Source organism: Scatophagus argus, chromosome 6 (genome assembly GCF_020382885.2).
Source record: "Scatophagus argus isolate fScaArg1 chromosome 6, fScaArg1.pri, whole genome shotgun sequence".
Lineage (NCBI taxonomy): Eukaryota > Metazoa > Chordata > Actinopteri > Scatophagidae > Scatophagus > Scatophagus argus.
In genome coordinates this window covers 11,576,422-11,594,354 of record NC_058498.1, presented here as the reverse complement: position 1 = coordinate 11,594,354, position 17,933 = coordinate 11,576,422, and the positions used below count along the sequence as shown (strand labels likewise).

At 40.2% G+C, this 17,933-nt stretch overlaps 1 protein-coding gene across 1 annotated transcript; it reads left to right on the top strand.

Annotated features, from left to right (window-relative positions):
* Positions 1 to 540: 540 nt before the first annotated feature.
* Positions 541 to 11,629, top strand: vtg3 (vitellogenin 3, phosvitinless). Its single transcript, XM_046392431.1, has 28 exons — positions 541 to 680; positions 1,099 to 1,119; positions 1,218 to 1,369; positions 1,981 to 2,232; positions 2,321 to 2,482; positions 2,576 to 2,724; positions 2,817 to 2,967; positions 3,274 to 3,431; positions 4,359 to 4,524; positions 4,615 to 4,740; positions 4,853 to 5,071; positions 5,498 to 5,715; positions 5,862 to 5,959; positions 6,042 to 6,166; positions 6,255 to 6,356; positions 6,454 to 6,573; positions 6,704 to 6,893; positions 7,012 to 7,099; positions 7,287 to 7,472; positions 8,003 to 8,141; positions 8,237 to 8,405; positions 9,090 to 9,199; positions 9,292 to 9,378; positions 9,713 to 9,919; positions 10,376 to 10,521; positions 10,715 to 10,853; positions 10,976 to 11,089; positions 11,295 to 11,629. The coding sequence occupies exons 1-27, from the start codon at positions 641 to 643 to the stop codon at positions 11,081 to 11,083; spliced, it is 3,828 nt and encodes a 1,275-aa protein (XP_046248387.1). The 5' UTR covers positions 541 to 640; the 3' UTR covers positions 11,084 to 11,089; positions 11,295 to 11,629.
* Positions 11,630 to 17,933: the final 6,304 nt, after the last annotated feature.

Here is a 17,933-nt window from a genome sequence, read left to right as displayed (position 1 = left end):
TAGGCTGAGGGAGATTTTAAAATCAGCATGAAGTGCAGCGATTGGTCACACTGTTTGACTTGGTTGTTTCCACGAGGAGAGCTTTGTGAAGCCAGGGGACAGCGTATACATTTTAAGACCAGGAGTTGCACTGATATTCAGGAAGTGAAAGAGTAAACCAGCCTTCGTCTTCTCTTCCCTCTTTCAGTCCAAGTGGCTGCGTTTCACTGAGGGAATAAATGTGGATCCCACTGGGTTTACTCCTCCATTCTGCTGTGAAAAACTTGTTTACATCATTTTCTGAGTGATTAAAAATTAGGTTTTTACTTTGATAGGCGTACAGAATAAAAACAAGCTTTGAGATCTGGGATTGTGCGAGAAAGCATAATACAAATTTCTCTTCTGACTTACAGATATGAAAACTATGACCTGATTCCAGTGATTTTATCCACTGGATATCTTTCACGTATTATTGCTGTGCCATGTCACTCTGACAATGTCACAGGTCAGCGTGGCTCTCGCTGCATGTGTGGACTTTAAATCAGTCGGCTGTCCAAGCCAGACTTCTGTCCTGCTCACAGTGCAGCCAGCTTCCCCAGGCAAAACCCACACTGGTATAAAAACGACAAATCTGAAAAATCTTCCACTTCTCTGTGACACCATGCGGGGTCTCCTTCTCTGCTGCCTTGTGGCTCTGGCCAGTAAGTTTTTATTGATTGACTTATAATATTTAACTTGTAAAAGGATATCATTATCATGCAGCCTGACTTCTTTAATTTCAGTTTCAGAGTTTTTGATTCATAATTCTGAGGTACATTCAATCTTTTTCAACGTGAAAGTCATGAACAATCAGCAAGAGATTTGAGCACAGACAGGAGTGAGTTTAAGATGTGAATCAAGAAACATTTATGGAGTCTGGTGAATTTTACTTTAGTCATTAGTCATTTTATTTTTAAGGTTTTATTGTTTTCATAATGTACTTTGGGCTCATGTTAGAAATATATCTTCTCGTTTTAACAACTAACTTTTTGTAGATCATAAATATAAAACAAATAATGTGTGTTTATATTCACAAACATGCTAATGCTGGCGATATGTTTTACTTCTTTATTCTTTTAGCGAGTCAAATTGTCCATTATGGTGAGTTTTTTTTTTTTTTTTAATCTTTTTTTGCAATACTTTCCATAAAACAACAGGTGAATAAAAGAATAACATTCAAATTTGGAAATATATTCCAGAACTCAACCTGAACCCCAAGAAAACCTATGAGTACAAGTATGAGGGAATGGTGAACTTTGGACTGGGCATGCCAAACCTCGCAGAGTCTGGCGTGAGAATGACTTGCAGGGTCAAAATCGTTGGTGCGTCTGCACAGACATTCATCCTTCAGGTAAAAGTGACAGGATACTGCAAACTTTCTCAGAATACCTGACATGTTAGAAATACTATGACTGAGTAATGCAGCGTAACAATGACAGGCTCTTAATTAAACCTTTTTACGTCTGATTCATAAATCAAGTGAGGTAATTGGCAGTGCATGATTTGTCATTTATCATTTATTCATGTATCATAAATTATGTGGAGCTTGGTTTAATAAACATCCGTTGAAAGGTTTAACAGGCTTTTGAAGCCTCTCATCAGCCCTAAGACAACTTTGAATGGTGCAAAAGGTTGAAGGCTTTTTGATAACCGCCTAACAAGCTTAAATCTTTCAGTTTTTTTTACGGTTTGTTAGAAATGTTTGCATATCAACAGCTGTGCTTCAGTCTTCTTCCAGTACCTTTATGTCATCGTTCAAACGACGTAAACAGTGTTCAGACTCTGCTTTACTGTAGTACAGTAAACTTTAGTCTGGTAAAATAGCACTTGTTGGGCTACTTACCTCATCTGTATGTCATCTGAAATGGACTTCAGCACAGGATGAGACGTTTTTTCATGTTGACTTCTCTTGAATGTGGTACAGGAGCAATAAAACTGCTTATTTTCATCCCTGGTTGAAAGGTTTCAGATTTGGCCTTTGAGGAGTTCAATGGCTTTCCGGGGAAAAACGGCTTTAATGCCTCCCCGAAGCTCACCCAGCGTATTGCCGCCCAGCTTGTCAAACCCTTCATGTTTGGCTACGTCAGTGGACACATTAGTGACATCCGCGCCCCTGCAGACATTTCTGACACTGTTGTCAACATTGTGAGAGGGATCCTGGATTTCTTCCAAGTCACTGTCAAGACCACACTTAGGATCTATGAGCTTGAAGAGGTAAGTCACTGCTTGCTAAAGAAAGTGCTCTCTTCATTTACAGCTATAATGCAATGAAAAATAAGACAATGTCTCATCTTGTGTTTAGATTGGCATCCATGGCAAGTGTCAGAGTACCTATGCAACAGAGGAAAACATCGAAACAAAGGAAATGACCATCACTCAGGTTATAGATATCAACGGCTGCAGGGAGAAAGCAGCGATGTACAGGGGGATGGCAACCGCTGTGCTCGATAATGTCTCCAGACAGGTCTGTTTGTCTCACTGCAGATGCATCTGAATCTACCCTTTACAAATGAAACACACCAAAGTCAGTCCTATTTTTATGTGTCCTCCAATCTAGAGAGGGGAATCTATCATTTCAACAGTGAGATATGTTTACACAGTCAAACCAACAGCAGAGGGAGGCCTCATTACCAGGGCTCATGGCCTGGAGCGACAACACTTCAGTCCCTTCAATGTGAAGGGCGGCAGTTTCAAGATGGAAGCGATGTAAGACAAGAAAATATCAGCACATTACGCCTGCTCATCAACCAGGCTTGTCTGCAATACAAATCGTCTGCTTTAAATGTCTTCTGCTGCAGGAAGGAAATGGTGCTGCTCAGCGTGAGTGACACAGCGAGAGCCGTCACGTTCGGGCCGATGGAAAGCAAGGGCAACCTTGTTTACAAGTTTGTCAATGCAGAAGCTAATGTCCCAATTATGATGCAGAACCTGGATGACCCAGTACCAAAGGTAATGTATACAAATGTATCAGTATGAGATAAACTGAATTCAATTAAAATAAATACAGAAATAAAAGGCAATATTTAAATGAAATCAATTGCATTCCTAGATATTAAGATTATTGTTGAATTAATTTACTTTTCAAAGATGAACTGAAATGAAAAGTCTTTATTATCTCTTATAAAGTGGATAAATCTCGTGCTCAGTGGACCTCGTATTAGATTGACATACACTAATGATTTCCATTGGAATTTGAAAATGTCAAAGATTCATTTTGTTATTGTCAAAGGCTGTACTCCCTGTTCCTCTCTACAGGCTATTGAGCTGATCAAACACCTGGCTGAAGCCAATAAATACCAGATTGACAGTGCAACTACTGAGGATACTATAAAGCTGTATCAGCTTCTCAGAGTGGTGCCTTATGAAGGACTGGAAGCTATGTGGAAGCAATTTGCAGGAAATGAAGAGTACAGGTGAAGAATTATGGCAGCCCATATCATTTTCAGTGGTACACTTACTCTGTGCTTCAGCACATTTTTGTTACACTTTACTTTTCGAAATTTTACATAGAAAACTAAACGACTCTCTAAAGTCATTTGTTGTAAAGGGTTGAACTACCCAATAGTTACATACTTTATACGGTTATTGTAGTTACAATCCATATCAACCAGCCACAGCATTAATAGTAATATTACAGTAATGATATTTGGATCATATAGTAAACAAAGGCATTACAGTGACCACCATTCAGCTGCCCAATGAGTGTTTTTACTAGGGTAAGTACTTTTTGTTGATAATACTTTTATACTTCTAAGTATTTTTAGCGTTTTTTGTTGCAATTTTCAGTTCTGGGGATATTGCGAAAATCATGCAGTACAGCACGTTCTATAGGCTATTTGATGCATGTCTGTGTAAGGGTTACTTCAAACATGTGATCATTCACTAACTTTGACAAAACTGTTGCTAAAACTTGACTATAACCAGACCATTATCTGCATGCAACACTGCAGTAAGGTTCGAAAGTGAAAATCCTTTAATCAAGCTTTTCATTACAGTGTTATAAGATGGTGAAGAAATGGTCCTCTTTCTTCTTATACTGATCCGCTCTGACCTGAAAAGCTAATTGAAGAGTATCCTCCCACTTGGAAGGATTTAGTCTGGTACATTACAGTTGCTGAGAGATGTTTTATCATGCGAGACATGGTGACAGAAGGGTGATGACTGAAAGACTGCTGTTGTTCATTAAGATGAAGGCACTCACTAACACCTGACTTCTGCACTTGTCCTTCACACTTTCATCTTTTAACTTTGCTCTCTCAATTTATTTGAAGGATAATCCTTATCTTAAGTGCTGCTCGATGCATTCATTTTCACTTCTTTCACCTTCTCTTCTTTATCAGACGTTGGTTTTTAGACATGATTGTTGAGGTCAACGATGCCAGGATCCTGAAATTCCTGGAAATGAGGTTCCAGGCTGCTGATGTGTCTGAGACAGAAGCTCTGGAAACTCTTTTGCTATCCTTTGACCATCTCCAGGCTATTCCCGAGCTGGTTGAGATGGCTAAAGTGAGTTCATGCTAAAGACATCGACAAATCGAGAACGCAGACTCGAGAATGATGCTCTCCATATCATGTCAAAACGTGTCTCTTTCCCAGATGTTCCTGAACATGCCCTTCAGTAAATCCAACACCTATCTGTGGCACACTGTGGTTCTTTCCTATGGCTCTCTGGTGTACAAGCTCTGTGCCTATTACACACCTTGTCCAGTAAATGCTGTTCAGGTAATCAAACAGAGGAACAAATCCCTTCTCTCTGATAAGTATTTAAGATGCAGAACAGAAACACGTAACAGAACCTTATAATCATTTGGTATGTGTTTAACATCTGTACTAGCCACTGCTGGACATGGCCTTGGAAAGTCTGAGGAATGGCAACGAAGCAGACATGGTCATCACTCTGAAAGCTCTGGGGAACGCAGGTCATCCAGGCAGCATTAAAACCATCATGCGGTTCCTCCCGGGTGTTGCTGCCACTCCTGTAGATTTGCCACCTCGTGTGCTGAGTGCTGCTGTGCAGTCTATGAGACTAATAGCTGCCAGAGACCCTCACAGTGTAAGAACTCAACTATGTAGGGCATACAGAACTTTCTTCTTCATTCAGTACAGCTACATACTAGATTTTTATGAAAAAAGAGGTTTATGCTAATTGCACATTGTGTTCTATAGTGAAGTTGAAAATTAAATAGTTTGTCAAGGTCAACGTCAAAGTAAGAGTTCAGTCACACAAAGCACTGGACTACTCTAATGCTGGAACATGTTTTTCATTTTCGTCATTGTGACAGGTAAGAATAATTTTCAACAATCTGTTCTGAAAACGGCAATTCTGATTCATGCTATTGTCACATTAGTGTTTCAAAGTTCATGAGCGCTTCAGAAAATAACTGACTGTGTTGGAATGGAAAGGAAATTCCCTCAAGTGTGGGCGGTTGAAAGTGCAGTCTTTCTGAACTCCTATTCATTATAATACTTCTGTTTCCAGGTCCAAGAAATTACCTTGAGTCTGTTCCTGCAAAAGAACCTCCCTCCCGAGATACGCATGCTGGCTTTCATGATCCTGTTTGACACAAAGCCATCATTGGCTTTGGTATCCACAGTGACTGCACATTTACAAGAGGAAAAAGACCTCCATGTTGTTAGTTTTGCATATGCCTACTTGAGAAGCCTTGCCAGATCCAACACACCAGAAAATTACTTCCTGTGAGCAAAACAAAACCTTTATAATCAATTTATTATTGTGTAGCGCATATAATGTCCAGTATTGGAGAACACTGGACATTATATGCACTACTTTAAACTTTCTTTCTTTAAGCTTTAAACTTTCTTTCTTGTGTTCTCCACTCTAGCTCAACTGCCTGCAATGTAGCTGTGAAAATCCTGGCCCCTAAGTTTGGTCATCTCAGCTATCGCTACAGCAAAGCAATGCGCATGGACTGGTTCAATGGTATGCTCATGTGCAGGTTCTTGAATCCAATGATTTCTCTAAAAACCCTTCCTTAAAACCCTTCCTATTTTTCCCAATACAGATGATTTCCTAATTGGAACAGCCACAGAATTCTTCATGCTAAGAAGTGCCACAAATGTCTTTCCCACTGAAATTATGATGAAAGGAAAATTTTTTATCATTGGTAGAATTCTACAGCTGCTGGAGGTACAACATGCATTGAAAACTTTCACTGAATATAAATGTGTCTTACCAATCATGAATAATAATCACATACTGTTTTTTAATGCTAAAGTTGGGTATCCGTGCTGAAGGAATTAAGGATCTGTTTGGCTCCAGCATTCCTGGTTTTAAAGGGGATCTTAGTTTTAGTGACTTTCAGGCTGTGTTCGATGTGGTGAGTAGATAACTGGAACTCTGAGGCAGTATCATTACTGTACTGAGATTTCCCATCTTATTTGTTTGAGTGACCATTGTGCTGTGTCGTTTTTCAGCTTCAAAACTGGGAAAATCTGCCCGCCAACAAGCCCGCCTTCTCTGCCTATGCACGTGCCTCTGGACAAGAGTGGTTCTTTGCTGATATTAACAAAGAGTTCATTCGGAGCATCATCAGGGTGAGAGAAAAAGAAAGACCACACTGAGAATAATTCATTTATCTCCGAGTCAGTTCAGTCAACAAACAGGAGCAGAGTTTCATGCAGCGTACAAAGCTTGTTGCCCGCTCTCCTCTGATCCTACCCACAGGCCGTCAGTCCCTCTGCAGGGAAAGAAAGCCCTCTGTGGGCCGTGATTGAAAATTTACAGAGAGGAGTATCATGGCATAGGACAAAGCCTTTCTTAATCTTTGAGGCTCGCTTCTTCCAAGCTACCACCCTGGGTTTCCCGCTGGAGATTAGCAAATATTATGAAACCATCAATGGGATCACTGTTAACGGTGAGGAGCCAAATCCAGCAGTATTCAGCCGCCTTACAAATAAAATGAATGCTGATTAATGACTAAAACCTTTTCAATTTGATGTATGGAATTATGAAAGTCAATTTTCCTTGTGTAGCCAAAGCTGCAGTAAATCCACCAATGACTGAACGTCTTGGAGAACTGTTGACTTCTGAAATTTCAGTGGAGTCTGATGGTTTTATTGGGTAAAACATTTCATGTTCATTTCTTGTAAAATTAATGTAGCATCAGCATGTTAAATTAAGGTCATCAGAAGCAAACTATGCTATTTGGCAGCATTTTGATCACCACTGCCCACAATTCCATTTGTATACTACTTACATACATACTGTGAAATCACAACTGCTAAATGAACCTCTTTCTCTTTTTTAGTTTCACAAAGGATTTCTGGGTTTTCTATGGGGTAAACACAGAGTTGTTCCAGTGTGGTTCTGAGTTTAAGAGCAAAGTACCTCTCGCTATCCCATGGAAGTTTGCAGCCAAGATCAATGTCAGAGAAAAGAAGTTTGAACTCGACTTCCCTCCATGCAAAAAAGAGTTTGAACTCTTTTCAATAAGGTATGTTTTCCTCATGCTGGAAAGAATTGCTTCACATAAAGAAATACAACTCTTATCTTTGACAGCTTTGAATTAATTCACAAACTCTAAAAATCCAAGCCTTGTCTGACAATCGTCATGTTATGTTATGGCTCCTCCTTGTTGGTAACAAAACGACATGATCTGTCTCAACCACATCGAGTGCATCTAGACAGATCAGGGAACATCGAGCGAGTTGAATTTTACAATGTTGCTGTTCTGCTGCGTACTGAAAACATCAATAAATAGTTTGTCGTGCACTGCATTGCAATATAAGGCTTAAAAATGGCACAACTTACGTATTTAGCACCGCAAGAAATCCATTTTTTAATAAAGAAACTGACTTGTCATTTCAAGTTCAAAAGTAATTCTGAATCTAATCAGCAGCATAATTTAACCATCTACTTTGCATATGTGTATGTTAAAATTGTGCTTTAGGTATTACACTCACTATCCACAATACTTCCAATGTGAGAGGTCTAAGAATTCTTACTTTCCTTTCCAACCAACAGCTCCAATGTGTACGCAGTCACCAGGAACAGTGCAGAGCCAGCTTTGGCTAAGATGACTCCAATAATACCCAGCGCTATTGACTCCAATGATGAAGTTGTCCACAGGGATCCTGCAGTTGTGAGGCCTGACTCAGATCAGGTACAGTCAACACCTTCAGGAGACTGCTGTTAGAGTTAATCACTAATTAAGTAGATTTACAGGGGCTAATATCTGTGATTTTTCAAATCCAACAGCTCCTGACACCAAACTCCTGGCATCCAAGAGGCAGAATGTGTGCTGCGAGTGACATTTATGGAGCTGGTTTCTGTGTGGAATCTGAATTAAAGAGAGAGTATTATCACGAGGAATATCCCCTGTACTATTTCCTGGGATACACATACATGGCATTCAAAGTAGTCCCAGGTATCCACAAGTCCAACACATTACATACCACAGTCCTGGATTCATCACAACTTACATATCTAGAAGTTCAGTCAGACAGCTGCTAAGCTTACATGAGACACAATACTTTACTGCCCACTTTGCAAACACTGTTACCACAGTTGCTGCTGCCACCATGCATTATAGCATTTTATTAATGGACCAACACCAGCAGTCCACTCATTTTGCTTCAGGATCCATTTTTTGAGAAAATAACTGTCTTTGTGCCATGGATATTGCGGCTGCTGCAATGTTTTGCAATTCTGACATGATGACTGGTTGCTAATAATCATCTTTTCAAACTGCAACAAAGAAAAGCAACATGAAAGCGGTTTTAAATCATCAAAGTTATGCAGATGCTTTAAAACCAGGCTGACTGGTCATGTGTTTCACATCTGTTGCTCCTCTGTGTGGTCAGAAGTGTGAATGAACCACACCAAGCAGTGATGTCACAATGTACTGCCACATCCGAGAGTACACATTTACGTCACTGCCGTGGGTGAAACCACTGACGGTCGGCAAAAGCCAGACTTTCAGGGACGGTCAAAGTAGTTTGACGATGATTGGATAAAACTGAGATTGTATGTGAGCGTGTGTTATTTGGTCTGCCTCTGTACGTTTCTGTCTTAAATTCTTTGCTAACCTATCCTGTGCCACTTGTATTAGTCCAGGCAATCAAAGCTGTTGACAAAATCCACTTTGAGGTTAATGCCGGCCCGAGCAGACATCCAATGAGCACACGGCAACTGCTTGACACTTTAAGGAGGATTTCCAAGGTATTTTAACTACCCTTTCAATGTTATTATCTCTGCACCTGCTCCGGTGTTTCATCCATGCAAGTTCTCCCATTTCTTAATTGTTTTGATAGGAAATGACCCAGGGCGTACATCTGTCCCATGATTCATCCTCAAGCGTCAGAGGATCTCATAGCAGCCATCATGGCATCGTAATGGAAGTATGCTAAACATGTCATCAAAATAATGTTTCATTGCACAAAATAGGCAGTTTGTACTGACTAATGTCATCATGTTACAATGTTTTGGCCATGCATACGATTCATGATCCCACCATTGCTACAAAAAGTTAGAAAGAAAGTTAGAAGTGTAGTTAATTGTCTGTCCTTATGAAATGATGTTCATACAGTAAATACATTTTTTTTTATTTCACAACAGTTACCCCTTACAGTCCCCAGTCCACTAAGTCCACACACGACATAATGGACAGATATTGGACATGAAGCACAGAAGGCCATTACAGACTTATGGACTGCTTTCTGTCTCATTCAATAGGGATGGGACTCAACACCCGAAGCTGTGTTCAATATCAAAGCCTTTGCCATGAGTGGCAACCAGAAGCCTGAGGGTTACGATGCAGCCATCTACTACACGCCTGAGGCAAACATTCAGAATGCCCAACTGATTGTGTCTCAGGTTGGAGAAGACACCAACTGGAAGATGTGCATCGACACCATTGTGAATGCGCATATTGAGGCAAAGGTAGGTATGAAACACAGGTAGGACTGTTGCGATATTTATTTTCATTCTTATTTAGATGTATGAAATGTTGCTAGCTTATGCCATGCAACGTTTTCCCTGAGAAGACCAACACCAGCAAAGATGCATGATTAAAACTCCAGCAACCAGCTACCATCAACATCAGCTGGCCTTTTTCAAAATGGACGAATGCACTCTTTTACCAGCTTCAGTTCTACATATCATAATAATCATAATCATTGTGAATGACTGTACATGTCTAAACAATGCTTTTTAAATTTTGTCACATTTTAAAGCATCATACAACAATATAAACACAGATTAGTTGCTTATGGAGTGAGAGCAGGTTCCAGTCTTGCAATTTAAAGTTATATATATATATGTATATTGCAGACTGAGGCTGGAGCCATTGTGTTTGAAGAGACTCTCTTCATGACTGATCTCTTGTGTTTGGTCCAGACACACATTAGATGGGGAGCTGAATGTCAGTCCTATGAAATGTCACTGAAGGCTGCAAATGCACATCTGCCTGGTTCCAAGCCAACACTCAAGGCCAAAATACACTGGACCAGGATCCCTGAAGCCATGGCAGAAATGGGCAAAAGGTGAGCTTCAGTGGAATAACATTCAGTTTGCATCAGTGAAAACAATATGTCGGGGGAGGATGAGGAGAGTGAGCTGAAGAAGAAAGTGGAAGATGACTGAAGCAACTTACTTTGGCTGACAGAATATGGTAAGAACATTTTCTTGTTTATGAACATGGCATGTGTTGTTAATGGAGCTTTTTACCTTTCCCAGATTTGAAAGCTACATCCCAGGTGTGGCTTTCCTTCTCGGTTTCTCCCAGCAACATGAGAGAAATGCCATGCAGGAGGTTTCTGCATCAGTTGTTGCAGCCTCAGCAGACAGCATCGATGTGAAGATTAAATTCCCAGAGGTGTTGGAGGAAACATTCACTACCTACTACATTTTTTATGCAAAACTTCGAAATCCCTCCACTGTTTGTAACAAGTCTTGGCTGCTGTATTTACATGGATGTGTCATTTGTCTTGTCATTAGTATACAGTCTACCGTCAGGCTATTCCAGTCCCACTCCCACCTGCCAGTTTTGTGGAGTTTCAGCACAACATCAGAAACACAACAACAGACAGCTTTGGACGTGCATGAAAACATGTGAGCTACATAAACCCGTTTAAGCTTAATTGAATGTTCCTACTAATTTACTGAGTCCTTCTGAATACTGGATAATTCTGTGCTTGTGCGTGTGTGTATGGCCGTGGATTGGTTTGACAGATTTCTATGCAAAGCAGATGAGGAAGAAACAAGCAAAGACTTGTGCCAGTTTTGCTTGCCTTACAAAATATGTTTTATGCTGCAGAAACACAACAAAGCCCAGATGGGAGCCAGATGTCTCTTTTCAGAGTGGTAATGCTGCAACCAAAATCTCACCACCGTGATGAAAGCGAAAATCATAAAAGATGCATCAGTAATCCGTCAGATGTCACCAGTTTGGAAATAACCTGTAAAGGTCCTGATTTATTCATCTGAAAGCATGTTAATATTTGAACTGCCTCGTTTGACAAAACATTGTGTAAGTTCATGCTTTTGTTCCAAAATATTGTATCTTCATAATGCTGGATTTACCAAAAAGTGTTTCAGCAAGTTTTGTTTTCTTGTTCCGATTCTGTCAGTATAAATCCTTTGTTCATCAGAGCAGTGTGTTGTATCAGTGTGTCCAGTGTGCAGGCTTCCTTTACCACAATAACATTTAATGAATCTTCACCGAATTCAGTTTCTGCTTGTTAATACAATGAGAAAGATTGAAAGGTTACAGCCTTTTTATGTTAGACAATTAAGAACGAAATTATTTATATATTACATTACACTAATTGAGCTCATTAATTAATATCACACAATGTTGTTCAGTAAGACGGTGTTCAGCAGTACTGATGAAATCCCTGGAAATCCTGAAAATCTTGCAGAAGCTGATCAAGTCAACTTTCTAGCGCTTTTTGCTTTTGTTTAAAAAAAAAAAAAGAGAACAATCTGCATAACATTATATTTGCCAAATTTAATTTTCCTCCCAATATGTAAGAGGGGAGGGAAAACTGCAGAAAACACAAGCCAAATGACTGGCAGGTTTGTCTACTTTACCAGCCAACTTGGCAAATAAACAGTCTTTGTTAACAGTACTCTAAATATCTCATTTGACTGTCAAAATGCAAAATAAATGTTGTGGGTGAGTTATGGATTTAGTAAACTGGTTCAAAAATGCCTCTTTTGGAGGGTTTCTGATGTTTACAAGGTCTGCATGACCTGCTGTGTTTGTTGACTCAACTGATCCAACAGAACTGTTTGCAGATATCAGTACACAAAGTCACCATGCATGTCCTTAAAGTTCACTGTCTCCTCCACACAAAACACTCTCTGCCCTTTGGTATTCACTACATTTATTAACATTCAGAGATCTGAAGGTGTCACTGTGTGAACAGATTTAAGGAATGTCATACTGCGCCTGAACTGGGCCCCTGCACAAGTCTCAACTTAAAGTCATAACAAATGGGATGTGTCACTAGCCAAAGATAATGACTGCGTCCTAACCAAAGACTGGTTGTCCTAACTACTCTTGGCTCTGCTTCTCCTGCCTACGCTGATTTAGCCAGATGGTGTTGAATTGCAGAGAAAAGACACTGCCATCAAAGGCTGAACAGGATGAGCACAATTATAATGACGCCATTATGTTCCATTTACATCTTTAATATCCTGCGGGCTTTCAAGTGCGGGTTGACAGGGTGATTGCAAATCTGTTGTGCCTGCTTCAAGATCCACATCACCTCCTGTCATCTAGAAGATCAGGACACCCTGACCTTGTGTTGACAGGTGAAATCAGCTGGTTAGAAAGCATTAGTCAATGATTGATCAGGTAATTTGGACGAGGAGGGATAGACCATCCCCTCCTTTTTATTGCTGCTCACTCTGTGATTGTGACTTGCCTCATTAGGCAGACGATACCAGCCCCGCTAAAAGCCATCTGAGGGCGGCACATAATAAAAGCATGGCTACAGACATTTTTGTCCAATTGTGGCCATTACTCCATGTTTTTGTGCATAGCATAGCTATGGAGCGGAGGCACAAAAGGTCAATGCAGATGACGGGTTTTAGTATAAAAGCCACCAGTTCAACAAGTGAAATTTCCTTATAGGAAATGACTGGGAGCACTTTTTGAACAAACAGCACATGTTAACAAGAATTAACATAAAGTGTGATGAATATATTGAATCCTGAGAATCTCCCTGAAGTCTGTAGTGTTTTTAAAAGAAGACACAATATGCTGTAAAAATCTAATTCCTTGAAAAGTACACATTTCTGGTATTGGCACCGGGGAGTATAATCCTGTGGTATGCATCTGTGTGTGTGTTTGTGTGTGTGTTAGAGTGTGAGCACTAGAGGACAGTGTTTACCAGACATTAAAATATGCCTGGCACAGTGCTTAAAGCTTGGCACCAGTATTTGTTCAGGCTATGCAGCGGATGTTGACATTTTGAGGATAAATAAACATATGTCTTGGCACGGTCAAAGTGCTCCCACAGCTCTTTGGCTCGCAAAGAGTGGGCACATTTTGTTCAAATCTAAAAAATTTAAAATGCTAACTGAGGCAACAACACACTACCCTAACCACAGTATCTAAAGGTATTTATTAATAAACAGATATTAGGGGTTTATGTCCAAGGGATTTGCAAATATTGGTGCTGAGCACTTCACAGGGGCACCGTCATATCTTTCACATCTTAGCTGATTTCCTGTAAGAGGAGTTGCTTTGGTGTCAGGTGAAGAGGAGCATTAGCAAAGGATCAGTCTGCTGATGCGGAAGAGGCATAAATTGAACTGCTTCTTCCCCAGCACATATGATCTGACACAAACTGCCTCTCATCCTAATTTAAGGCTTTAAGAGACAGGGTTTCCATGCAGGGTGAAATGCAAGTGGGAGCGAGTGACATTATCAAGTGGGCACACCTTGTCACGGACACTTCACGACACCTCCAGGGGGTTTAAAAAATCTAACATCACGCCTGCTGTTAGTCCACTGAGCTCACAATATTCCACCCAATAATTTCACCACCGCTCTTACCAAATGAGCTTGTTGCCATGTTCACCGAACGCTATTAAGGAATCTTGTTGCCCTGCACTTAAGTAGCTGTGCCATGTTTTTCCAGTGAGAGGCACATTTATTTTGAGACCTTACTATTGAGGAGCTTGGTATAGCACGACCCCTTCATTGGAGACGTTACTGTCATCTTAAGAATACGTTTATGATCACGATAATTGCACATTTTAGCTTTAGTTACGTCAATACTTGAATACCATGCCATTACCATGCTGTGTTATTGCTGTTATTTCGAACAGCAGTGGTGGTGACATCCTCTGTGGGGCTTTTGCACAAACAGAACTGAAGTGAGATGGCTGTCGTGAGATTTTTCACGCTGCAGGCTGTAAGAGCTCCTTGTCTGAAACAAAGAGGGTGGATATCTATTGAGCCAGTACAGACACTGTTCATTTGAGGACCTGTAAGGTAATAAAGGCTGTGAGACCAACTTGAAGACTACAGACATATCATTTCACGAAGAATAATAAGCCAAAATGCTTAATTCAAGATTACATCTGATAGAAGTGATTTTAGCAGAGTAGTTGTTTGTTAGACTTTCATGCTTCCATTATGCAAATGATAAAATAATTACTAACTTAAAAGCTGAAAATGAAAGTAAACTAACACTAAGTTTTCTAGATGATGCAGTATACTGCATCTGTATTTATTATCTTCATTTAGACAGCGTGTACTGTGTGTCTTGTTCCGAGTTTAGAAAAGAGTCGTTCTGATAAAGCTGTACAGACTTTCTGTTTCCGGTTAATTAAGCTCAGTGATTTATTGTTAAGTAAAAAATTAGGAGTGTTCCTTCGTGCCTGTGAGAAATTACTGATTTTTCTAGGCCTGCCCCAAGCTGAGCGTTGATGAAGCGAGGATGTTTTTTTAATTGCATGCTGGAATAGAATCCAGCCCTGTGTGACCCTTAACAGGACAAGCAGTATGGAAAGTGCATAGATCAGTGGATTAATGATATATTTATTGACAGGCTGATGAACGACACAAAGATTGGAATATTGTTGTTACTCAAAAAGCAATTATAAAGGTTTGGTGCCTCCAGAGCTCTACAAGATCTGCTGGTCTGCAGTACTGTAAGTCTGATCTCAGGTTTTACTTTAACCGTTTCTTATTTGGTAATTGTTATAGACTCTGATTAATTGGTTCTAATTGGATAATTAGTCAGAAGGGGGAGTTGGATCTGCACCGTAGCAAAGGCACAGTAGGCTGACAAAGTATGTGTTTTAATGTCTATGACCGTTCATGTTTTAACCCATGTTGCAAAATTGAATAGTCTCTGACATGTGTTATTGTGTGAATGTCTGCTGAATCCTATATTAGAAGCACCAAACACCACGATGGTTTTCCTGAGGTAACTTTTGCTTCTATAATATTTTTGGGATTACTCTCAGCTATCCAGAAAGTAGACCACTAATCCATAAACCCCGCCAGTGGGCCCAAGCTGCAGTGAGGCTCCTTGCAGCCAGTAAGAATAAGCTTTTCTTGACCTAAACACTAACAGTAATGATCCACAAGACGTGCTCATAAGAACTGGAAGATACTTGGAAATGTACACGCACAACTTCGTAGTAGTTCTATTTATTCCATTCTCTGGAGTCTGCTTGGAGGATGCGTTCCTAATTTAGTCTTAAGGGAGTATGGGTGAAGTGAGCGGCTCAGTGAGTCTAAACGACACTTAGAAAACCACTCACATGCACATCCACGCATACCCACAGACACATGCATGCACATGGCTCAAATTTTGGACTGAGGATGGAAGTTAGCTTTTTGATGTGCACAGCTAAATGGTGTTTTTATATTAACAATAGATCACATGACTACATGTATGTGAAAGGGGTGGATTGTAAAGAACATGCAGAACCATAAGCGGACTCTGCGGCTCCTTTCAGCTCTGCAGTTTCATCTTTCAGCTCATCATTTTAATTTTCCAGCCAGATGCAGCTTTACTGATTTGGGTTCTTTTGTCACCGCTCCCAGCAATAGGCAGCCATTTCCATCTACAAAAGCTCTAGAAAACCACAAACGGCAGACAGACAAAGTTAGTGAATCCCAGGTGAACATAGTGAAGTGTTTAGCAAGTAAGAGCCAGATATTTTTGTTAGGTGATGGTAGTGATCACAGCTAAAACGAGAGCAAATACTCATATTAACCAAGTGGACAGAGACACTAATCCAAATGAGTAGGCTCTGTCAGCTTAAACTGAAAATGAGCAAATGTTAGACAACATGTTTACTATATCAACTTAAAAACCGACAACGTGTCAGTGCGTCCAATTCAGTAACTTATAGTACTGCAGGTTTAACTGATGCATAGTGACTGTTTTCAAAAAGACTAAAATAAGACAGCAAATATCAATAGTTCCAGTCAGCTAAATGCTGATTCTGTAGCTGCCCAGTCAATATTTTTGATATTTTTGTCTCTTGACTCTCTCAGAAAACACGCAGAGGTCAGTACCTGCATTGACTGCAGACTCAGGAGGCAGCGGGCAAAGCAAAACATTAATAAAGGCACTGTTCAAATCACTGATTATTGCATCCCTGGGGCATTACATTTTGCTTTTATTGCACAGTGACAGTTGAGATACAGACAGATTAAATTTATTATGTAAATGTAATGTTTACTCACGTCTCCCATACATTAGCTAAAATATTTTGGATGTTAAATGATTTTTATTGTCTTTCTTCCTAATTGAAGTGGACCGAAAGGCTGCCCCTGCTCCTCTAAAGGCTCATGGTTATCCCGGACATATTGAGCCTGTTGTATTCATGAGTTAAAAGGTTTCCAAAATGTGCCTGTCTTGCTTTTGGAGCCATGCTGTGTAACATGCTTTCATGGGAGTAACAGGAGCAATTTTCTCCACATTCTGGGATGATTGGATAAACATTAACTTGGTGGGCAGTACATAATCTTTTGATTCTCCAGCACCGTAATTGTGTGATGGCACAACAGGCATAGCTTTAAATATCCATTACTCTGGTTGGCATCAGCATTGTCTGCTCAGACATAATAACTATGTTTACTGACAAACACAGGGCAACTTTTAGATCTAATTCAATTACCCTTGAGACCGTTCAAACGTACTTTTTTACTGAGGAGATAACATACTTAGTCAAACCACCAGGAGGGGGCACTGTTGATCTTGCCTGTGGCGTAAGAAGCCTTTACTTGTGATGCCTTCCTTTCTATTTTTACTTCTTGTGAAAATTTTATGTCCTCCTGTACAGATCAGTGCTATTCTTCCATTCCACCCATTAGACCCAGAAATTCGGATATGCACAACAGAGCGAGTGTCATGTCACAGAATGCTAAATATTTTAAATGACAGTTTGCAGTGCACAACATATGGACACAACCCTGATAGAAACATCTGCATGCATCTATCTGTTGTATATAAATCATCTTTTTTAACTGACAAAGCATAAACATATTAGGGTTCCGGCATCAGTGCTTTTGCAAACATTTTATATGATGTATGCAGTGAAGGTTTGTTGAATAAACTTTAAACAAAGGACAAAGAAAGCAATATGAAAATCGCCTCCCCTGCCAAAGTAGCTAACTCAATCCCCCTGTTTCTCTTCTGGCACAATGTGATACTGCCAAGAGATGCTTGATAATTGGGCAACAGAAACTGCACAGTGAAAGAGTGGTGGTGAAGTAGCTTTAAACAGTCAGCAGCCAAGAACACAGCAAGTCTTCATGTGCAGTCTTATAGGCCCTGTGTACAATGAAAGAAGAAGGCCAGTGATCCTCCCGCCCGTTAACAGTGGTTGCCACGGCAACCCCACAGTTTATCAGCGTTCTGAGCAGTGAAGAGATGAGGGTCAGCTGATGCTGCACACACAAACATGAGATGCACCA